We start from the raw sequence: 24,760 nt of genomic DNA, 5'->3' as shown, positions 1-24,760 counted from the left end.
ACTGCAATATAGGTCTAGATTTGAATTTAAAGTGATTATTTATTCTGCAATAATTCCTCATGAAGACGTTTATTCTGCACTCCAAGTACCAGAGTAATCCACTTCCAAATATACAGAACAAAGTAGTGGAAAGCACTATGAGCACAGATTAACAGCTGCCTCATGGGAAACTGCTACTCCAGGCTTGCAGAAATGCTCCTCTTCAGCTCAGGTAATTTAATTTGCTATGCGAATCCCTTTTTTTTTTTACAGACCAGATACTGTAAGCATGGGTAACAGAAATGACTCACCCTATCAGTGCCCTGAAGGACTCAAGGCATAACCCAGTCTCAGCTCACGTGGTTAACAGGTTAATTTTCCTTCTGAGAGATCTTTCTGTAATCCAGGGACAGTTCTGCCCCTTTCCCTGAGGTACCTCTGACTGTCTGCTGCAGTAGTCATGCCGCCAGCCTCATGACGAGTCATGAGTGGGACGTGAGCTGCTATCTTGTTTTTCCTGGCAAATAGGTAGGATGCACCACTGTACCCAAGTGTTCCTTTTTCTGAGTGTCCCAGATGAAGCATGCTCTTAATGTCCGCTCGTAAGCCATTAAAACAGGCCATCTCTTACTTCAATTCAATGGAGACAGTTTTGAGGGAAGACAAGAAAAGACGGATTGAAAATCAAGAGGTATGACTTTATTCTAGTTGTGATTAGTGAATCAGGCCCTCAAAACCAAGCACAAAAGGGTAATGACTACTTGAGTACAGAAACTACTAGCTAAGACAAGGATCTGGAGGAATTTTTAAAAACACCCATAAACTGACCATACACTGTGTCGTAAGACATTTCATGATCAGGTGAAGCAGTTGAGATGTCTATGAACAAAATAAATTGGGAAGAAACATTAAGCAAAACAAAAGTATGAAAATACTTCAGATTTTAGTAAAAAGTGATTCCTCCAAAATGGATTTGCTGTCAGTAAATAATGAAACTAAGAACTTCCTTACCATTCAGGGCTACGAAGGAATCTGAAAGACAAATAACAGGGGAAAAATAATTATTTTTCTCTCTTTTTTTTTTTTTTTACTAGTTTGCTGCTAACAATCTTTTATCCTTCAGCTGATACTTCTATGTATGTGATTAGTACCCTGATGACCCAGGCAAAACTAATATTCAGACATACCTGAAAACAATGTCTGGCTCTGAAAGTGTTCATGACCAGCCCTGTGCAAGGGAAATCCACTGGAAGGCCGATGTCCTCCCTGCCATGGCTATCTTTGCAAGATCAAGTCCTTATCTAACACAAGGCAATACAAGTGATGCAGCCAGCAATAGGAGTCAGTGAGGACAAAACTCAAATGACCCAAGACCACATGAAGTAATAAGATCAGCTGGGTTATCAGGGAGTGAAATCTGCCACTGTGCAGTGTCAAGGTTCAATGCATTATTCAGGGCTAAAGAGGGATTTAAACAGGGTATAGGCTTTGTTGCTCTCTGCACAGAAACAGATGTCTCTCCATGAGCACAATGTGCTGTTCCTGAACAATTTCCTACCTTTCTTTTATATTTAACTGATATTAGGTACACTGTACTCTTGTCTAACCTATTTGCCCAAGGAAAGCAGAACTGGCTGAAAGGGCAAAGTTGCACCAGCCGGGAACTGACCTGATTTTGGTGCTAATAGCACTAACAGGGAGCACAGGAGGGACTATGTGTACACCTCCTTCAAATAAATTTGAGACAGCCTACATAACCCTGTCTTAGGGCAGAGGCAGAGGAAGGTGTAGCTGAGATGGAGGGAGGGCACGCAGAGGCTGAATCCTTGTACTCCCCCAAGCACAGTGATCACTTATTAAGTGGCTCTTGAAAAAGGATGCACAAGGCATGAGAAGGCTCTGTCTTTCTCCAGAGCAGCTGGCCTGTACTGTATCCTATGGCACATTCTAGCTCTCCATTATTTTGTTCTGTATTCCAAAAAGTAATGACTCTCTCACTGTACATTACTTTCTCAGCTTCAGCAGTTTTATTGCATATACAGGCATCAGTGTAAACTGCTCTGAAAAGAATGTGATTCTTGATTTCATAAGGTTTATAAATAATATTCATGGCTCAGAATTACACTTGACAAGAACATTCGGAACAAGAGCTGCCCTGAACACAGATGTTGGTATTCCCGAAGGTTGAGAAATCAGCATGCAAAGTTTCTTTGCATGCAGTGCAAGCTGTACACTTTTAAGCACCTCAATGCAAAATGTAAATGTTTAAGACTGTGTTTAAGCTTCCAACTCAAGCTGTCAGTACCTAAGGTTTACCATTAAAATTTCTTAGGCAGGATCAGTAGCGACTGACTCTTAATACCACTATGTTGTCCAGCCTGTGTGTAAAATCCACTAAGATTCACAAAGTAAGTAGTTGCCACTTTTTGATCGGGATCCAAAGCTGAAGATATATTTCACTGTCTCCCTGTCCTGCATGGGAATGAGTACGAGTCACATTCTACATCAAGAAACCAAGCCACTTCTTGTGCATCTACATAAACAACCTACCTACCATGGGTAACAAAGACAACGAACACCCAATTCATTATGTCATTGCTATAATCAATATCCCCTAGAACTGAGGTTTTCTCACTACGTAACTGCTTTGAAGTCCAGTGTTTGTATAAATCACACCAACTGGGCAATTTTCCTTATATACATTTAAACAACCATTCTTCTCCTTAACCTGCACCATTAGCTGTCATTGCTGTCCCTGTTGTGGTTTACATATTGCTACCAAAGAATGTCCAACAGGTAATGGTGATTTGAGGCATTCAGAAGAACGCTGTGACATATGGTAAATAGAAGGTAAAAGATATGCTTACTTTGGCAGTCACCCAGTCCATCTGTATTGCCATGTTCTATGTCCTGTTCAAATGTCAGTCTAAATAATAGAAAAATACAAAACAGTATGAATAAAAACAGTTGCAGGTGTGACCAGAAAGAAATTATCAAATGTTCAACTGAAATAAAGCCCTGCCATAAAACTGGCCATTTCTTTGGAACCTCCACAAAAAGGCTGAAAAATTGTAACATAGAGTTATTTCTCATTGCTTAATGATTTCTTGTCTTCTGATAATGTTTCTTTTTATTATTACTTTTTAAAAATCCACTGTATGCCTTGTCATCAAGGGAGGTGAACAGATTCAAACTTTTTAAACTCTTAACTCTATAACAAATAATATTATCAGGAGCAGTTATGATACTACCTTAACTTGTCCATATAGTAGACAAGGTGCACTGATACTTTGATATGAGAAGGAAGGTCACCCATTAGGTAGGTGCTGGCTGGGGGAAGACAACCTGTGTTTCAACAGACACTTAGGTACTGTGCTGGATGAGGATGCAAGATGTAAGTTCCAGTCCACAAATGGCATTCCACTGAACTCAAGGGTCTGTTTTGAAAAACACTCAAAACACTTTCTAGCTGGCATGCTCAATTTACACTCCTAACCTCTGCCTGTGATTTTGGATAACTAGTGAAGCTGTTCTTCCAATTTCCTGTACAATTAAAGATGAATGACAAGAGCCTTGGAAAACATCCAAAACAAGCCCTTGTCTACATTAGTTAGGATCCTGCCCTTGAGGCATAATTATCCTTGCAGGCACCTCATTCCCAGCTCCATGTTCTTAAAACTCCTCCTCAAGCGTCACCTACTCCAGGAGGGTACCTAACATCTCTGCTAACTGTTGGCTAGTTTACAAGTTCACTAGACATCTTCTCGGCTGAGCTGGATCCCCTTCCTAAGTGTTATGCACTGGATGGAGAGCAACCTGCCTTGCTCGCCCCTGGAACGCACGACTGCAAGTCGCACTGTCTCTATCTCTATGGATCTATTGATAAACATGGAAGCTGCTTCTAGAGTAAGGTATGTAAGTTCCCTACAACATGCCATCAAAGTGCAAAAAGACTTAAGCACTTTGGGAATACTGAGAAAACTTGATATGGACACAGGTCCATTTTAACATTATTCTACCAAACGTCCAGTCAGAAACAGTCCACTCTCTCACAGTAAAGCATATACAGAAAAATATAGGTATAGCATCCCAGGTGGACAAAATAATTTGAGTTGAATTAGGAAATTAAGAGCAAGACACAAGCACAGGAATGGTAACTCACCCATTATATACTGAAGACCTGTACAGGAGCAGGGTTAAGTGGGGCAAGCAGTGGGGCTGTTGAGGTTGTGTGATGTTGTGCTACACTTGCATCACTACCCTCAGGAAGTATAGCTGCACCTTAGAGTGGGCAAGCATGAGGTGTGTCAGACTTGGCCAAGAAATGAGATCTCTGAAGGGGATCAGCTCCCTGCAAGGTGGCTTTAGTAACCATATTTAAACAAACCTTCACAGACTTTCATTATTGTAAGATAATTAAATTCTACTGTTAAACAAGGGGAGATCCAGCACTTCTCTGAATGTGCTTTAAGCTCTTACTGTGCTCTGATTCCTCTTAGTAATGCACAGTAAATTAGAAGGACTGGTTTTGTTTTCAGTGGACAAATTGCTTCAGTAATTTAATTTGGATTCTATTGCCTCTTTAATCAGCTGTGATGGCTCCAGCGTGGGCTGGTCCAGATATACCCATCCAGTTCCCTCCTTTCAATAACACACAACCTTAGTACAGCTCTTTTATTTTCTTCCTCCTCCTCTTTCGGCAGTTACCAATCAGCTGAGTGTTCAGATCAGAAAAATTTGTAAGACATTTCAGGGGTGAATGCAAATAAGGTAGAAACAAATACTTCCCACATTTTTCCTTTCCTAAGAGCTCCATGTTTCGCATAGCTCTGCCCAAGACTGCCTGGCGCCACTGCCAGACCTTCACGTCCCGTCCAGCCAGAGCCCTTACTCACTTGGAGCCAAGGACCAGCTGTGTGCACACCCTGCTCTCCTTCATCCATCCGCAGTACGGGTCTCTGGATGCTATGCAGGCCCTTGAGAAAGAAAAGCACAAGGTGGCATTCAGGAGTACTCCTGCCTTTCCCTTCCCCTTGGGGCCTGCTGCCCCAAGAAAGCACGTACTGACAGCCACCAGTAAAACATGTACTTTTTGCATTTGCCATGACGCTCACAACGTCCCAGGGGAACCTTGATGACACAGGTGGAGAAGGCAACATATAGGGCGCTGCTGGGCTTGTCAAGCTGCATGCCCACGATGCGCTTGTCCTCCACGCCGTCGTAGCTGCACCTGATTCAAAATGAAGTTTCAAATTAGTTCTGCTGCGAAACCAAATGAAAAGCTAATGATTCCTCAAGTCAAAAAATAAAACAAATCAACCCAAAAAACTCCTGCAAAACAACCCAAGAATGGCAGAATTGAATAAGACAAGGAAAACAACACACAATAGCCACTAGAACCACTGATACACATAAAAATGAGTATTAAAAATACATGGGACAGAGGAATAAGAAGTGGAGAGAGATGGCACACCAGACAAGCTTTCTGAAGGGCCTTTCATACTTTTGTTTATTCTTCTCCAGCACTCAAAGTAGCTGAAATTTCAGCATGATTATGGCCCACTTCAAAGCCCCCTTAGGCATATTTCAGGAAGGTTGAAATGCAGGAAATTTTCCTTGGAGAGCAGCTTGCTGGTTGTTGAGTTATTTGGAGAGGAATCAGTTTTTTTTTAATAGGATTAGAAAATTAATCTTCCTTTGCAGAATTCACTTTTAATTATCCAGCAACTGCTGCATAGAATGGGCTATTTTCTACACATACTGGGAAAAAAAGTCTTATTGCAATGTAGAGACTGATAAGTAGATATACCCTCCTCAAACAATTTAAAATTACTCAAAAAACTTGGCTACTCTAACCATTTCCCTTTTCATGGGACAACCTACTCTGGGAAATCGGAAGTTCAAAGTCACCTATACACAAGTACAAAGAATCAGATGATACATACTTTTCAGGATTGTAAATGTTCATCTCCTCCAGGAAAAGGCTGTCATTTAGGAAACCACTGTTTCCTGTCCGTGCCAAGAACTTCAGGATGATTCCCTTCTCTGATCCCAGGAAAACCACGGTGTAGTTCTGATATGGCCCAGCAGCGGAGTCCACAGCAATTTTGGTCAGGCGGTATCTAGAATAACAACACAGCATTTTGCACCACTTGGGATTAGATTGCCATTTATTTTATTATATTTGCCATTTCAGAGAACTGCATGGTAGCCTTCTAGCAACCATGTAACATATTTAAGCACTTTTCCTAGCTGAATAACCCTATAAGTCAACACAGACAGTACCAGTTTGGCTCCCCAAATGGTGGGGCATTTTTGTGTGTTTGCCTGCAAGTCCATGTGTCCAACAGCTAAAACAAGTATTTGCAGAAAGCTAATGGGGCCATTTAGGAATTATCCTCCAGTCAAAAGCAAAGTACTGGCCTGGTGAGGTTTTCAGTCAGAGAATGAAAATCAGCGCAGCCAAATTTTCTTTATTAATTTCAAGCTCTGTCACATTAAAAGCAACAATAATGATAACTGATCTACATCCAACTTTCTTGGCAGGAAAAGCTGCGTCAGTGCAATAGTGAGATGCTACAATGCCTTTTTCCTCACTAAAAATAATCACACAACTGCCACTAAGTGAGTTCGGTGCTGAGATGATACTGAATCTTAGGATGACACAGTTTGTTGAAACCAAGTACTGATGACTTGATACCAGTTATCTGGTACTGGTGATCAAAGGAAAGTGTTCTGCAGGGCTTGCTGCTCTCACCTTTGGTTGGAGGCATAGAACCTGACAGAAAAACCTGACAGACGATACATTACTAGAACTAAGTCACACCTTTCCAAAGCTAAACAGCGCCCGGCACAGAACTCTACCTTTGTACAGAGGGAGAGAGGAAAATAGGCAAAAGTTAGTCACTCTATTCTGTTCACAGTTGGAGGGTAGATAAGTAGTATAGTGACCACAGCAAAAAGTGGGAATGTATTTGATAGGAAGGGGATGGTGTACTTGAGGCTTGCTGATTTATGAGTCTTTGTTCAAATCCCTTCATTATTATTTTTCTCTTGTTGCCACAGAAAGGATACAGATTATGTGATTACTTCTGCCTGTACACTTCTGTAAACATTAAAACATACCAGTACACAACCCAACAGACATCTTCATATCCTGTGAACATATCCTGGCAGACATGTTTGTATCCTGTGTACATATCCCTGGGCTGTCTGCTGATCCTTGCCCAAAGTTTTCTACCGAGCTGTCTCAAACACTTGACCCACAAGCCAACAGGCGGGGTCAGCCTTCCACTCACAGCATTTTCTCCAAGATCCAGTTTCAGCACAGTGTGGTTGGAAAGGACTGAGGTTTTTTCTTATCTTGAAAGTTGCTCACGGAGTTCTGCAGCATCTGCTCAGTGCTGCCATCATTCCTACTTGGATTCATACCCAGCACACCAAGGATGTTTACAGAGTTTAAGAGTATTCTGAGCAAGACTATCAGCACAACTTGACAGCTACAATGAGCACAAGAGATATGTACCTGACCATTGTTCTCAGGAACCAGGGTCGATTGACAATGGAAGGTACAGCCTCGTCCATCAGAGGATGTGTTTTGATGAAGTTCAGAGTATCATCCGGGAACTCGTTAGAGGTTACATATTTTTCTAACAATGTCGAGCCAGCACAGCAACCAGGCCTAAATAAAACAAGAAGGTAAAGCCAGAACACTTATTTGATGCCTGCTGCAAATCTCCTTTTGTAATGAGGCCCTCAGTGAAATCTGATGTGCATTACAAGGATTTAAATGGGGGGTTGAGAAGTCTGATGTACTTGTTCAGCCCCTCAGGGAAAGCTTAAAATCCTGCTATATCCTCCACTCAAAAGGACTTAATGTCACCTAGAAGCACAAAGACAAATTTCTTCAGCAGGAGTGTGACACGCGCAGTTTGTAGTTCATCCACTCACATGGAACATAATCACTGCATGTGTGCATAGTTTGATGCTGCCCACTGACACAAGGGGCTTTCTGATCTGTAACTATCCTAGTTGACTGCTCTTTCCTGGAATAAAGGCAGTCCTTAACATACAGAAGGAAGCTGATCTTTTTAGCATATGTGAAAGAATGTCGCTTTCAGTCCTGTCTTGTAGAAAGTGGATTATTGGAGAAGACAACCCAATAAGCATCCATGTAAACATAGGTTTTACCCTCTTTCAATTTGGATGAGATGATTTCAATATGGTAACACATCCAGGGCTTTCACTGAAACGTTACCTAAATATTCTTTGACAACTTAAATGCAAATCTGCTCACTCTATTCCTAAAATCCACCCTGCTCTTCACAGGTAACTTAATCTTCCTTCCTGGAGAGATCATCTCTACACAGGACAAAGCAAAATGATTCACCTACTAATATTTTGTGGGTTATTTTCTCCAACAAAAGGTACATTTTATCCCATTTCATAGAGCATTATGATTCTTCAAGCCTTGCAGCCATTCTGAGATGGGAAGATAAAAGATGGACTACCCACTCATAAATATGCTGCAGTGTCCAGTTTTCATCTGCTTTGGTGTGGCTAGAGCTGCTATCATCAATGGAATAATGCCAACTTGAACAAAATATAGAGTGGTCCTGCCATATCTGTCACATAGATTTAGAAAAGTATTCAAACCTTAGGTATCTAAATGTTATGTAGGAAGGTAGCATAGCACTGAAGGGGATTAGCTAGGTCAGTGGGTCTGGTCCCACACAGCTGCACAATGAACACTTCATGTAGGGACTCTGTGGTTGATCTTTTTGTATCCAAAATATTTTGGTTGTCTTGTAACTGCATATAAAATTAGCAATAGAGGGAGAGAAGGAGAAACCAAGGGCATCACCAGCCATTGCCAGGGCACTGATTCATAAGGTGACATTCCCAGAGAACTCTAGGGAGCAGCCTATGTCTTTTGGCACCATGGTCCCTGTCGTTTTTGTATACCTAATCTGGAGGCCTATTTCCTCGTAAATCCTAATTACATGATAGGATTAATCCTGCTCTTTAATCTCAAAACTGGTTTAATTGAATAAACATAAAAAAAAGTAAACCCTGCTGTGCATCTTAGCCAAAAAGGGAAGGGAGTCCCCTGGAATGCTCCAGTATGGTTCTTAGAAATGTTAGGATCAATAGCAGCATTAATGTTTCTGCACCATACGGAGATACCCAAATAAAAATCATGTTATTTCAAAGGTGTCTTTTGCCTCTCATGCATTTCAACAGGAGTTATAAGTAATGATTATTTCTATTAAGCAGATTTATGGTCAAATGTTACATGAAACAGTGTTCACCACTTCACTAGTGGCTAAGAAGGAGCTGTATTTTCCTGTTTTCATCGTAACCGTTAGCTTGCTATTGGCTTATTCTACAAACTCTTAATGCAGTGCTCTCTTCTTCCTTCCACCAAAAGAGAAGATTTCTCTCTCCTTTCTCCCTTCCCTGCCAATATTCTCTGAGTAAGTTCCAAAGAAATGACCTTGGAGCCCTCGTGCAGCCTTGCACTATCAAGGGAGCCCATCGTGTCAATGAATTGTTGCAAAAAGGAGAAGAAAATCCAGCAGCAGTGCTTGCAGGTGCCTTACTAAGGCTCAGACTGAAAACAGACACAGAAGTTAACAGATTTTCCAGTCACCTCCAGGCTCTTCTCTTGAGTGACAGCTTCAGAATAAAGACAGCACAGGAATACTATACTCAGCAACTCTGAAACATGATCGGCCAAATTCGGATTTAGGCAGAAACTCAGTTGCCGCCACAGAGCTTCAGATAATTTTTTTTTCTGAAGTTATTTAAGATGTCCCAAGCAATATAAAACATACATTAAAGTGGTAGAGCTTAACTGAGATAAATGAATTTGCTTCATCTACATTCATATCATATTCTCAGAGCAAAATGCCACTGGTGTAAATGAGTTAACAAGTGGCTGTCAACAGCAACCTGTACAAAATGAGAGCTTGTCGGAAATACAAAGAGAGTGTAACAGAGGAGCCACATGCAAACAGGCTGGAAGTGGAAGCAGGGAAAACAACTCATAGGAGGAATGAGGTTAACTGGATCTCCATTTTGACGAAATGCTGGTTTCTTCTCCCCATGATGCTTCCTCTGTGCCACATTAATTGCATGTTAGCTGCAGAACAGCAAACCACAGAACTGGTGGAGGCTTTGTAATAAGATATATCCATTATATCTTATACCAATTTGCAACAGGTGTGTAACACACACCACTCATGATAGATTATTCTGACCAAGTGGATCTGACGTTGGCTTGATTTATGTTACACAAATCTTGCTTAAGTGGAAATTCTCACTCACATACCTTAGATACAAATGCAACTCAACTTCTATTTCAATATTTTCAATTGTATCTGCACCTTACAAGGCTGTTCAAATTATCAAACCCCTCTGTTTTGTGTGCAGGAACAGAACAACGTCACCATACATGAAACATACCTGGGCTTGGGCACTCGTTCGTCAGGAACTGGTGTCCACGTTGAGTCTGGAGACTTTTGTTCTTTGAACCTCCCAGTAAATACATTGGCAATGTCAAGCATGTCATAGGCACAGACTGCAGAGCCGGGGATGCTGCAAAGTGACATTTCCCAGAAACTGTTACTGGTTCTGCAGTTATGCATAAGATCTTGAGTGAAAAACATGCTGTATAGAGGACTTCCTGTCACAGGCAACTCAATCCTGAACTCTGTAACCTCTGAGTATTGACAGGAAAAGCCAGCCCCATGGAAAAACCTGAAATACACCAATCAGCAGACAGCTCCTGCCAGAACAATTTGTTTCAAATCCTCTACGGTAAGAAGCAACTGCAACAATCCTGAGGAAAGGAAAAAATCTATGAGACTCTGGGTGCCACTGGCAGTGCATCAGGAGCGATAGCCAGTCTTATTCAGAGCCCACTAATTGAAAATTAAAGTTCTTGTAAGTCACAACATCTCTCGGTATTAATTCTCACAGTCCCCGTCATGGCTCAAAAATACACTGCAGAAAGTTCAGAAGTTGGTGTTGATCAAACTGGGAGAATGATGCAACGTGCCACTGACCTGGCATTTACACATTATTATTCCATCCTCCCACAGCCTGAACTCCAAGTTTTCCCAGAAGAAAGGAGTTAATTATGCTCAGGAATTTGCTTAACTCAATGAGGTGTAAAGAGCTTATAGAAGCAAATTCAATTTTATTTTTAGATCATAAAGCTGTAAATTTCAGCTTTTTGATTATTTGCATGCAACTTCCTAAACCTAATTACATCCTTACCCACATACTTTCTAAAAGGCTCAGGAGTTTCTCATGGTCAGTCACTTGGAAGCACGAATTATTCATTTACCCACCTTTCATTTTTTTACACACGAACTACTGTATTTGTGTCTGACTTTCACTGCTTGATTTTATCAGGTGAATAGCATGAATCCAGCTGGCTGAGGCTTTCAATATTGCTTTTAGCTACTAGGATATTACATACCAAAAAAAAATGTAGGAACTATAATACTGCTACAGAGAATAAAACTGAATTCATAAAGGTATATAAATTGATAGAAAAATAAGTGTTTAAAAATCAGAAGGTTTCAAAATTATTATTACTGAAGGAAACAAGAAGTAGGGAGACAGTATTAGTCTTTGATCTCCACAGATTGTGTTTTATATGGAAAGAAGCTTCAAAGCTCTATATTAATGTAATACTACACAGGAGAAGTTTTAAAAGGAGGCAGCCACACATATACTGATGTAAGAGTTGGCCAAGGATCTATTTGGCCACACACAGGGCCTCACCCTAAAAGACACCTCAAGACCCACTCCAGTTAGAAGACTTCGCACTTTGTTGAATTAAGCCCTAAACAAAAAAGAACCCTAAAGTCTTAAGATGTGCTGTAAAGAACTAAAAGCTCTGAGAAGTGTGCTCAACCCATAACTACACGGTGATGGATGGATTGAGAAGACTGCAACAGCTTTCACTCTTGAGGATGGCATTTTGCATGTCTACAATGTGATAATGCCAAAAGGATGGAGTACTGTGTGTCACAGCCAAGCCATTGCCCAACCACTGGACTACAACCCTGTCACTAGCTCCGGCCCTGGGTGACCTTAGATTAGACTGGGGAATCTCTTCCAGCTCACCCTAGCGGAAGCTTTGTTCCAATGATCAAAGATATTTGTTGCAGCTTTTCCTCAGCAGGGGAGGAATGAGAGAGATCTGTCCCTGTCAGAGGCAGGTCTGTTAATGACGTGTCTCCAAACCTATGCACCTTTCAATATCTGACAAAAAATGGGGCCTATAAAATAGTAGCTTGATTTTAACACCAAGTCCTTAGATTTTAAATGCAGGGAAAAGTATTATTCACAACACACCACAGGAAATACTAGCAGAGTGGGAGGACAATTTCAGTTTTGAGATAATATCAAGATACAGCCTATTTATTGATGCTGAATCTTTGTTTGTTCACTTGTTTTTATTAAGCCAGTTTGCATAAAAAGAGATCATCTTAATTTAATTCTGTATTCCCTATTGGTGGCATAATTATTCCATTGCAGTTCCTAGCGTTTTGATGTCAAAAGCAGCAATTACGCATCACAGGCCTGGGCTTACTCTCATTTGAAGTCAGTTCTGTGCATGACCTCACTGAGGTCAGGCTTTAAAAGACATGGCGAGTGTACAGCAAAACCAGGGGAATTTCAGCAATAAAGTTCCCCTTTCAGCTCAAACATTACTCTGTGAAATAGCAATATATTTTTTAATTAGAGTGCTACTATTTTTTTAACTACTCTGGGAGACCTCAATAATTAGATACAGTTACTCTTCTAATAACTTCTGGAGAAGCACAGTATAATGTGTAATGGCAATAAATTCTCTGCAGATGAACTGGTGCTTTCGGAACCACACGAACAATGAAATTCAGGTGTTGTGGGGACCCTCTGCCTCAGCCAGCAGGACAGCTTAGATTCTTGGCTGTCCCAGGAGAAAACGCAAGACTCAGTAGGGATACATGAAATAAAGGGAAGGAGTACTAACATGGCTCTTGGGGGTTTAGATATAAACAGGACAGGCCCAGTCCTTTCTTTGTGAGAAAAATGATAATCATGTTTTCTCTTTGGAATAACATTCTGCAAAACTTCTTGGTGGCTGGTCTAAATTATTCCCATGTATAGGAAAGTATGACCAAGGAACATGTCCAGATAGTAAACGGCTGAAAGCTGCTCTAAGTTATCAGATATAAAATGCAGTAAGCAATACCAGGGTATCTCAAAATGAAACACGAACTACTGGTATGCACGTGGTAAATAATAATTACATTGTATGAGCAATCATTTCTTGTATCTTCATAAAGTAAAAAGAAACTGCAGTGAAAAGCAAAACATGAACAAAGCAGAAGGTAAAAGGTTATTGTGCTTATTACCTATTATATGGAGTGGAGAAGGTTGCTAAAACAACGTCCCGACCATTGAAATGGATAACATCTGTAACTGCCTGGAGTATGTTAAAGTAGAAGTGCGAATCGCCAGGAACTGAGCAGTTCAAACGAGCCTTGAGAAAGGAAGTCCACTGTTTTTCCAGCACTCTCTGAGATCCTCCCATGTCATTTTTGCAAACCTGAGCCACCCTTGGGAAAACTACCTAGAAGAAGTAGAGCAAAAATAATGGAGAAAATGAAACGTTTGTTTGAACTAAAGATTTTGTTGGAATTCTGCTTTTACAACAAGGTGCTTAATTTAATACCACGTTTCCATAATCTGTGACAAAGAAGAAACAGAGAAAAATTCAGCTTTGGAACAGCGTGCTATAAAAGATAAGGCTGTAGCATTCACTATGTTGCCATAAATCCTTCAGGAGATCTGTCCTCAACCCATATAAAACTCATTTCCATGCAGACTGCTTAGCTTTCTATTTCCCCAAACAAAAGCAGAGTTTATATTCACAATCCCTGTAACTCACGCTGCTTGCTCTGACTCTTGTGTTTTCAGCACTTAAAACCTATGCAGATCTCGCTGGGTTTTTATTCCTGCCCTCCACCTTTGTGACCTTGGTCAGCTCTTCTGACTGCTTAGTCAGAAAGCTATTGTGAAATTAGCAAAAATACAGAGAGTGTTTAATTATTCTTTGCAGAATGTCAGAGCACAGAATGCCTGCCCCTGTTTATTCAGCACTCCAATTCAGGTTTCTTAAAGAAAAATATCTCCCTGCTTTGGAAATTTAACGAATTCCTACTAAACTGAACTAACTACATTTGCCTTGTTCTTCTTATGATTTTAGAAAAGAGATTCCAGCATACACCATCACTGTAAGAAACCACCCTGTTTCTTTTCAAGGCAGTGAAATGTTTCACTCCTACCAACCTTTTGGCTTAAGCGATAGGAATCTTCTCAAAATGAAGACCTTGTCATTATGATTTATGGTTCTCATTTCAAGGTCACTCCTAACAGCATTGGTCCAAGAATAGCATATGTTTTCCTCCTCCTGAATCTGACAAAGTCATTCAAGGCAATGTTTTTGCCCTTACCTTTCCCATGCTGTTGTACTCCACTGCTATTTCTCGGAAGAAGAAGTAAATGTAATTGCCATAGTCCACTGCCTGGACAAAGTATGGTTCTAGGAAAAAACCCAAGACATCCTATTTAGGCAGCGTGTACAGCATACAGCATGCAAAGAGAAGCCAAATACATTCACACTAAACACCCAAAGGTGAAATGCCTGCATTAGGCAAGTTTGTTCAGTTTCCAGAACTAGCAACATCACCACTGCAGCAGAATCGCTGTCTGGGGACAGGACAGCTGGGGACAAGTCTGTGCCAACATCGCTGAAAGGTATGTAAGTGTTTGCCACTAATACGTCTGCCCTCCGTGGAGTATGAGGAAACGTAAAGAGGCAATATATATATAGTGGTACACCTGAGGGGTCCAAGCAGTGCTCTTCATGGCATGCAGGCTGTGTGCGTAGGGAAAAACAAACTGTGTAACTGTTTCTGCTGACACGTGTCTGTAGCAGCAAGCAAAGTGTGACAGCTAAAGTCAACACCTGGCAAAACATTTCTGTGCATAGAAAAGGACTTCAAACTATTGCTTTGCTCACTGTTAAAATCATTCCAAATGCTAACTATTCATAACGCCTACATGAAGCTAAACAGCACCATTCTTAACAATGAGGGCATTTAGAGCACAGAAATTGCCTAACTCAATGGCAGCTGTACAGTCTGTAAGAACTATAAAAGAAAGGCTTTATGCAATATTCCCATAATTTTATTTTCATTGATGAATCTTAATGTTCCAGGACAAACCCTCAATGCTTCATGAAGCCTTGACTGTTACCTAACACACTCCTGGGGCAAGAATGTTTTCAAACACAGTCCAAGCACACCTAGATCTGCAAGTTTCAACCTTTACATCCAACAGCTGTAAGCTGATGGATTTCAGCTTGCAAAGTTTGCTGGAATATATGTTGTGATCTACCCTGCTCACAGTTTCTGTCAGGTCCAGTAACTTGGGGTCAGGAGAAGAAGGAGAGAGATAAACAGATCAGTACAAGTATGAGATGTAATCTAGTTGCTTCTTTCTGCCAGAAAGCGGTGGTGAAATGAAATGACAGAGAGGTCTGTCAGGAATAGAAGACTCTCATCAGGGATGCTGCTTTTTTCGTTTTGTTTGTTTATCTACCTTTCAACCACTTTGAGTCATGTTTAACTGTCCGCAGAGTTGGGCTGTCTCCAAGGCTCCGGTATATGACTGCATCTATTGCAAGGAAGTCGGTCACTGTAGCAGAATACAGCTTTCCCTCTGGGGAGGAAGGAAAGAAGAAACAAGAGGCACATTAGAAATAATGCAATTGGTTTCTCTCATCAGTCAAATGAGATGGTGCAAACAGTATCATCGCAATCTTCTTAGGAACATGAAGGGAAAAAATTCAGCTAGGTAAAGGGGAGTGAGCACTGAACAAGCATGTCACTAATTTTTAAAACTGTTATTTCAGAGGAATGATGTGGAAGAAGAAACCTTATCGGGTGATTTTTCTCCAGCTTAGGTAAGTCATACCGTGTCCGGTTTCCCTGCACGTGCTTCTGGTTCAATGCTCATAAATTCTGCCTACGTTTGTGAGCAAAACAAATATGGGGAACAGTGACAGAACTGTTAGTTTTAACCGGGAGGGCAAGCCAGACAGGTCTTCCGGACTGCAGCTAATTGACACTTATGCAAATATCTCCCTTTGAGAGCACTCTTCCTCTGCCAAAGATCACTAGCAAAAAATTAAACAGCATGCACAGAGAGAGGCCAGGCGAAACGGGGATGCAAAGAGATGGAGGAGGACTGCCTACCTATGTTTCTTATCTAAAATACGTTTTAGGCATTTTCTGCATGAATTATGCATTCCTCTCTCTTAAATAACTGAAGGACAAGCAATGAAAAGGGTCTAAAAAATGGCACGCCAAGGACAACAAAAAAATGCAAACCTGTTAGAAAGTAAAAGCATTAAATCCAACATTTTAAAATTACGTTTGTTGTCTAATCAGTTTGCGGGTTATGGTAATTGTACAGGGTTGTTTTCATATGTGAAACACGTAAAACACATGAAAACATGATGGAACATGATGTCTGGTAGGAGCACAAGCATTGCAGCATGAGGACACAACTCTGTTGTGTCTATATAAAAATCAGAATGGCCTCCATTGCTTTTGACAGAGAATATGTTGCGTGCTGGGCCTTGAAGTCACCAGCACTGAGGACATACTCAGCAGAAAGCAGAGAGGCTGCTATTGGTCAAATCTCCTCATTGCACTTACAGACAAAGCTTTATTTCAGCTCAAGATTCAAAAATCAGACTCTCTTTTTATTAGCAGGACTATACTCTTTGTTCTGAGTCCCCATATTTCCCATCATTATTTGGCTATTTAAAAATGGTCTTTTTCTCTTAGCAAAACAGAAAAAAATAATTACAAAAAAAAGCAGATAGTAAAAATGATTTTAAAACAGAATAAAAAGTGGAATTGTTTAGATATGGATGTCTGAACTCATAATAACATAATCACACTTTTTTTTTTTCCTGCCAAGTTCCTGAAGACCATGTGACCAATTATAATTTGTGCATGTCAGCTATAATAGCCACAGGCTGCAAGAAGAGCCATATTCATGTAAGTGCACCCAACAGACTCAGATGAGCTGGATTAGTGCCCTAAACTGCTCTGAAACAGCTTTTCACTGTACTCCAAAAAGTTACCATGAGTATCAATATGTATGGCATATAAAATAGTGATTTTCTGAAGCCAGCAGATTTACAGGGTATATTCTACAAGAATGTATTTGAACAGTATCACATTTATCCTGAATCATCATGAAAGAGCATGATCATTTCTATAAATATTCTTTTTATTTTCAAATACTGCGAGGACTTCTTCAGCAACAGGCTGGGAGTCATCTTACCAAACTTCAGCTGCATGTAAAGTAAATGTTACAGTAAGTTGGTCATAAACGCTTTCTTGGCCAGTACTGTGAGAAGTGCTCTTCTGAAAGGTCGTTCAGACTGCCCTAAGGATAGGGACTGAGACACATGGGATAAATCTTTCTCTGAAGGTGTCTCTTTCCATGGTTTATGAATTACCTGCTACAATCAGAGAATTTCTATTTTATGTTCTTTTGACTGTAACTAACAAACTACATACTACCACCATTATCATCATCACCATTTTGAAACAAAAGGACCCATTTGTTTACACATTAGAGAGTAAAAAAAAAAATAAAAAATAATTGCTATAAAATCTCTCCTTTCTGAGGCAGATGATGCCACCTCAAACACAGTAGTGCTTACTACAGCTCTTCAGCCACAGACTCAATTGAGAGTGGCTGAAATACTCGCACACTCTTAAATCTTCAGAGGAATAGCTAAAGTATTTCCATGTGGGCACCCAAGCTCTGCTTTCTAGTATCATACCTGCTGAAGAGGACTGACATTATCATGTCTGACTTTGGTATTACCTTCACCACCTACTTTACAGGCAAATCTAAGAAAAGATCAGTATGGTTCACACGAAGAGAAGTTCAATAAAGAAACAATTTAATCAGGACTTCATGAAGAGAGGTACAAAAATACCACACAATCAACAGCCCAAATCAACTCCATTAATAATCACTCACTTTTCTTAACTATTATAGTAGAAATCAGAGTTAACTGTATTCTGCTGCACCCAGCATAATTCTTTATTAACCAACACATTTCTCTTTGTTGTCTGCAACAGCTGGTAACACCACACTGAGATGTTTTCTGCTTTAAAATAAAACCACCTTCTCTTTCCTTCTAGATCTAGAAAAGGGCAAATCACAGAACATTACCTAACTTCCTTTTATTATGAGGTTTAACTTAAGTTTAGAGTTGTTAAAGAGCATGTCAAGAATCATAGAATAGTTAGGGTTGGAAAGGAACTTATCATCTAGTTCCAACCCCCTTGCCATGGGCAGGGACACCTCACACTAAACCATGTCACCCAAGACTCCCTCCAACCTGGCCTTGAACACTGCGAGGGATGGAATATTCACAACTTCCTTGCGCAACCTGTTCCAGTGCCTCATCACTCTCACAGTAATAGAATCATAGAATAGCTAAGGTTGGAAAGGACCTTAAGATCATCTAGTTCTAACCCCCCTGCCATGTCCTTCCCACCTCTCATTAAAGTTCACATAAGCCCTGACTTTCCTTGACTTCTACAGAAGCTGGATGCAGCCAGAAATGGTGCCTCACACTGGTCTGGCATAATAGTATCACAAATCCAGGAAATACTGAAATATTGAATAAGGAAACTGAGGCTTCAGGCAGTGTTTATGATAGTGAAGTTAATCCCAGAGAAGGGAAGGCTTCTGTGCAAGTGATTTCCTTATGCCCCTTATTTTCAGTCATTATTGACTCCCTTTGCCACTTCTTAGATTTTCACATTCTGGACTCAAGAGACAGAGTGCTATGGCAAGCCTGGGCTGCAGGACAGAAAGAAAATGTTTATCTGTGTCACTTTACCTGCAAACAACGCAACATTGGCATGCTTTGCATCATAGGGGCACCTGGCCATCCCACTGAATTCATCTCCCAGAACTTCCAGGGTATCCATCTGAAAAATGAAAGGGAGCTCCTTAGAGAGAGAAAAAACTTCTTACCCAGTTTGTGACAGTGATTCTTCTTTTCTGGGCAGGGAGGAAGGTACTTTCTCTAACTATGTTCTTACTATGAGTTAAAAACCCGACAAAAATCATGGTGTTAAATAAAATCAACCTGGAAAAAGTGCATCCAGTAAGGCATTCTTTTGGAGCTAATCACTCTTACCCCAACACATTTTACAAAAGTCTTCAGTATATATTTTATCTGTACACAAGCTTCCTGTTGAACTGTAGCAGGCTATGTGGCCTGTGGTTCTGGCAAGGATTCAAAATTTATCCTCAACAGTGATCCAACACAAGCGCTCTTATACACAGAAAAGACTGCAAGCCGCAGCAGTCAGAAGAAACAACACTAGGCCAATTATCTGTGTGTGCATTTTTCTCCACAAAGCCCAGAGATCCTTCTGCTCTAGTCTCAACAGTGGTGCTCTCCTCCTTGATTTGCACACTCAAAAGGATGCTCTTCAAGTCTTACTCTATCAGTTGAGTCTGTGTCATGGAGAAATCCTCTTACTGTCAGGCAAGAATTAATCTGTGCGGGAATTGTAAAATCTGAGGCTTAAGTGTAACTCCTGGGAAATAAATTCACCCTGAGCACTGATAATAATACAAATGTACAGGTCAACTTTACACTAAATTCGACAGGGTTTAGTGAACTACGGGGGAAAGGTACAGCTCTTACCTCTTTAAGATTCTTATACTATCGTATTTTGGGAATAAGAATCTTTCTAGCATATTCAAGTAACTTCATCAGCTCATATTGTACAAATCACATACAATACAAATTCACAGAGCATGAAAAATAACCCACCCAGCACCATCAACTACTCCAATCAACTTTTAGCTCGCATGTTATAGCACCCAAGTCCTCCAGTGGTTACCATTTGTTTTCTGTCATGTATCCTTCCTGTTAAAACCCACCCTGAAGGGAATTAGTTGTGTTTATTCAAGGACTAGAAGGCATTTCACGTGATAGTGGAAGGAAACTAGTTAGAGTCCTGAGCAACTTTTGGTTCACCAAGCCCCACACCCCAGGCTCATCCAGACTGCCACTGGCAGGGTGGAGGAATAGCCCTGTTTTCTGCTTGGCACAACTTTAGTTCTCTCTCCATATAATGCAGAAATACATGGAGGAAAGACCAGGGCAGGTGTTGGAGGCACCTTTGCTGACTCCCAGAGGTACCACTATCCAGACCCTGCAGCTCAGCAACAGGTGAAGCAGTGTGCAGGGGCCATGCGTCACAGTGAATGAGATGTCTGCAGTAAGGGTAAGGAGGGCCATTTATATCCCTCCCATCAGGATGCCAAGGAAATCTGTAGCTGTATTAAAACACAGCTTTCTAGCAAGGGGTCTGGTTGAGATTTGTTAGCTCCACTAATTGCATTAAGAGCTAAAAAATTACAAACTGTTCTGGAAGACTAAATACAGCATTGAGAACGAGAAACTACATTGCATGCTAGGAGCAGGATGCAAGAAAAGAAGAAAGGGCTGTTAACAAAGCAATCTGCACCACACAATTACCACTACACAGGCTTGTATTTTTATTCAAATTTGATTCTTTCTTCTCAGATGGAAAGAAAAGACTACTCTGAACTTCTCTTTCGTGTTTCCTAGAACTATAGCCATCACAGTGGCTAAACAAGGTAAAGCAGCACTGCAGAAAAAGCATGGAAGAGCAGCAGTCACAGCAAATACCACTAAGGAAGTCAATTTCCTGGATGTTAATGTCTAGTTTGGGTTTTTTCTTACAGTAACTCTGAGCCCAGTGAAATGAATGAGAATTGTGCTGTGACTTTATTAGAAACAACGCTATCAAAGCTGCATTTTCTTTTTCCCAAAGAAGGATGAGAAATGACCTGTGGGATATAGCAGTGCCTGGAAAAGCAGTGTCTGTATATTAAAAGGGCCTAAGTAAATTCATTTCAAAGTTACTTCAGAGACATCCACTGTTGGGAGTAATATCAGATTATACTGGTGCAAGACTGAGAAAATGGGAAATATTTGAATAAATGCAGATAACCAGGATACACTATGTTAAAGGAAGAAACTGTGGTCAGGGAATTAATGTTGAGTATCCACAGACCAGCATAGTTTTCTACACTGCTCAGGATAGTGTTTTGGCTTTGCAGATTTTCAGCTAGTGAGGAATACATCACCCTCCTGCTGTACCTTTTCCTGTGGAGATATGCTGTCAATCACTTTTACAGCACACAATGCCATAGGATCTCCACAGCTATCTACTGGGTGCCCAGCATTAATCTGCTCAGGGTTTGCTGCGCTACGCCATCAAGTGCCTTAAGTACTGGCTCTGGTATTGAGAACAGTACAACAGAGACATTTAAAACGTGCTACTCCAGAGGCAACCCTTGGCAAAGGTCTATGACTTGATGTGGGTGTCAGTAACAAGCCAAGGAACTTTCTGAGGAGTGACCGCATCCCCAGCCAGGGATCTGAAGGACTCTGCATCTGTGGAGGGCAATACAAACTAGCAATAAACTCTTGACGTGCAGGAGTTGAAAACAGGTAGGTAATCAGCCCGAGAAATCCTCAGAAATACAGTCAATGTTGAGCTCTGTACCACTGAAACAAGTGGGGATAAATGCTACGGAGTTGAATGATGCACTGTTGAATGACAACCTCACGCTGCTGCCAGCAGAGTCACAATAAATCCAACAGAAAGACAAGGCATAAATGAAATCCCACAAACAGATCACATACCTTGTAGTTCCTGCAAGAAGGGTTGAATGCATTTGTTCCACAGATAAACAGTGTATCCTCACTTCTTTTTAGGAGAACCTTAATAAAATTATGACACTCATCCTGAAGAAAAATAATAAAAAGAATTTCAACTACTGCATTTTGAGTGTCTGGTTTTATTTTTATGCCATGATATTTCATTGTCAGGTCGAAAATGAAATTGGCTGGTAGCCACTGTGATATTCTCGGCTTTTTTTCATCTGTTTAACTGACAATGAGCAAGATGCAATTGATTTACATTCTAGTGGTTTAAAAATGGTTACAAAGAACTGGAGATATTATATTAATATCATAGCTCAGATTTTGCTACTGTTCACATAGGTGAATTCTGTTTTAAAGCTGTTGCTTTCCCCAAGCGTGAAAAATCTGGTCTTCCTCTCACCTACGTAGCTGCAAGACAATAGCGACATCAGCGCAATGTATTGGCATAAAGCATCTGTAACTAGAAGGGGAAGCAGGTGTAAAAAATCAAAGAGTCTGCATCTAAATCTGATACCACATGTGCTAGTCATAGGTTACATACAGTAGGCTAAAACTGGTGTGAGAAACAGTCCTTCAACATCTGTACACATTCAAGCTTTCTGATCCTTTACATGCTTCCTGATGCTTTACACAAACTTATCGGTAAATTCCTTCAGGAGGATGGAGAGCAGCACTTAGCTTTTGAGGCAAGTGGTAAGCAAAATCAGTGTACTAAGCATTATGTCCAAAATCCTCAGTGCCTTTCAGGATATTCCTGTGTCTCCTGTTGTAATGTTTTATCACATTAAAAGTAAACTATTTTTGCAAATTAAAGCCTTCAGTAAGTTGATGGGAAAAGCAATTACTGGCAAGAAGTGAATGGCATAATCCGTTCCACATCACAGACAGCAGCCTGAGATAATAGTGAAGCAACTAAACTAAAGTGGCAGATGCAGAAGAAATGAAAATTGCCTACCTTATGTTTTCCCTTCATTCTGCATGTGTCTACATCAGCTTGTCTAGATTTCCATGTCAATTTCTGCAAGGATCAAGAAAGAAATCAATTAGAGCCCAGAGGTTGTTGCATTTCATTTCAGAATTATAAGTCCCTTAGGAGAGACTAGCTGTTGAACATATATTTATTGAAAGCTTTCTGCACCCTTTCTCCGTGATTAATTCACCACAACAATGAAAGATCAGTGATGCACTTAATTTTGTATTGCCATCTATTCATTCTATTCATTAGACTAGAAATGTATCCCTTTTTTTAAAGCCTAAACCGACAGAAATCAGCAATAGGTCAGCTTGCAAAAATACGTGTATTTTTCTTAAAAGCACTAGATCCTCTCTTCTTTTAACTTGATATTGTTCTGCAAATCAGAATAAACATTTATGGACTAGAAACTCTAACTGGATTCTAAATAAAATATGTATTCTGGAAGATAATATTTAGCTTAGCAAAGAAATCAAATTCATGTAATTCTTATCACTTCAATTCAGCTAACAGGCTCAGGAAGCCTTCTGTCTATCAAGACACTGCTGACTTTATCTGCTAACACTCTTTCTCCAGAACATTTACAGGCAAATCCCAGCCTGGATATTTTTGTGATGAGTTTCAGGAGTGGTCAAGTGTCGTAGGCTGATTAATTATAATAAAACTTCATATAGCCTAAGTTAGTAATGCCTTAGGCACCATTGCCACGATAGTCCTGACAGTGTTTCCCATCAGTAAACTGAGACTCTGTGCATTCATGAAGGGCTCCAAGCTGAAAGAGTAACCATGACTGTTTATTTCCATTACAAGCTTGTACCCTTGCTTCTCATGAATAATTGGTCATAAGCTCATCTTCAACATCCCTCACAGTTACAATGAAATACTCTGCCCTCCTACAGTGGATTAATCCAGTGTCCAAATTCATATGATTTTCTGCTCGACCAAGGCTGTATTTGGCACATATTGCACAGTATGAATGCAATGCAAAGGAGCCGAAGGGAGAGTATTTCTAGTATGTTTATATTAATACACAATATGGTAATGCAGACAAAGCTCTTCTTAGGTTGAATGGAACTTCCCATGGAGATAATGTGAATATATCTACAAAGTGATGTTATAATAAGATTTTATTTAGTGAGTACTTGCATGAGTGAGTAAAATTCGTGTGCATGAAAATATGCAAGTAGCACTGGCTTTTAATGATGAAAGTTCCAGCATACTTAATTGGGATAGTATAGCTGTTACAGAAAACTGCTAAATATAATGAATAGATGTTTGACAGATGTTCCATCAGGGACTTCACTGTATTTCAGTATAGATTGCTTACCAGCCCAGCTAAATCACTTATCAGAAATTTACAGAGGACATGATTGCTATTCTAGCTTTCCTCAAATATGATTAGCAATGCCATCTTCCTTGCTTATTACAGTTTTTACAGCAGCACGGGCAAGTTGTTTGAAACAATATCATCTAATTTATTTGAAGTTTGTTCTAGTGTCCTTGCTTTTTGGATGATGATAAAAGCTACTTACTTTGCTAAAATAGATTTCTTCTGTATGTGATGTGTCCATATCAACAGTATAAATATGGTCCCTGTAAATGAAGGCAAATGAACATAAAGTCAAATGGAGTAGTAAGACAATTCATTTTCTATGAAGAGAGTTATCTCTCACAAGATAATCCATAATCCATTCAAAAAAGATTACAGGTCTTACCAGGGAACATTACTGGCAGCATTGCCTGCTTCTCCCAGAAAAGCACTTTCATATATAAACTGTTTTCCTTTCCATTAAGAAAAAAAAGAAAAACGCTACAAAACTTCAAAGCAAGATTCTTTCCCAAAAGCAATTATTTGAACAAATGAGATTTTGGAAAGAAGATGAGCCTCATATAATTTCTGCTCTATAGGTCCTACAGCAGAT

The 24,760-nt window shown here is 40.2% G+C and overlaps 1 protein-coding gene across 10 annotated transcripts in view; it reads right to left on the bottom strand.

The window, feature by feature from the left end:
* SEMA6A (semaphorin 6A) overlaps positions 1-24,760 on the bottom strand; it is a 118,382-nt gene that overhangs the window by 33,401 nt on the left and 60,221 nt on the right. For 7 of the 10 annotated variants that reach the window (XM_030469697.2, XM_030469692.1, XM_030469701.1 and 4 more), the window contains 15 exons: positions 24,371-24,431; positions 22,821-22,883; positions 21,845-21,946; positions 18,989-19,079; positions 15,649-15,768; positions 14,499-14,587; positions 13,398-13,615; positions 10,447-10,578; positions 7,505-7,660; positions 5,925-6,101; positions 5,069-5,209; positions 4,875-4,955; positions 2,847-2,905; positions 991-1,011; positions 808-858 (listed from right to left, as the gene is read on the bottom strand). In XM_030469697.2, the coding sequence (XP_030325557.1) occupies positions 808-858; positions 991-1,011; positions 2,847-2,905; positions 4,875-4,955; positions 5,069-5,209; positions 5,925-6,101; positions 7,505-7,660; positions 10,447-10,578; positions 13,398-13,615; positions 14,499-14,587; positions 15,649-15,768; positions 18,989-19,079; positions 21,845-21,946; positions 22,821-22,883; positions 24,371-24,431 (1,562 nt within the window). The remainder of the gene's footprint in view (positions 1-807; positions 859-990; positions 1,012-2,846; positions 2,906-4,874; positions 4,956-5,068; positions 5,210-5,924; positions 6,102-7,504; positions 7,661-10,446; positions 10,579-13,397; positions 13,616-14,498; positions 14,588-15,648; positions 15,769-18,988; positions 19,080-21,844; positions 21,947-22,820; positions 22,884-24,370; positions 24,432-24,760) is intronic. The other 3 variants (XM_030469700.2, XM_030469699.1, XM_030469703.1) reach the window with 1 other exon arrangement.

Source organism: Strigops habroptila, chromosome Z (genome assembly GCF_004027225.2).
Source record: "Strigops habroptila isolate Jane chromosome Z, bStrHab1.2.pri, whole genome shotgun sequence".
Classification (NCBI taxonomy): domain Eukaryota; kingdom Metazoa; phylum Chordata; class Aves; order Psittaciformes; family Psittacidae; genus Strigops; species Strigops habroptila.
Note: the sequence above shows the minus strand (reverse complement) of the source record. Positions and strands in the feature narration are given on the sequence as shown.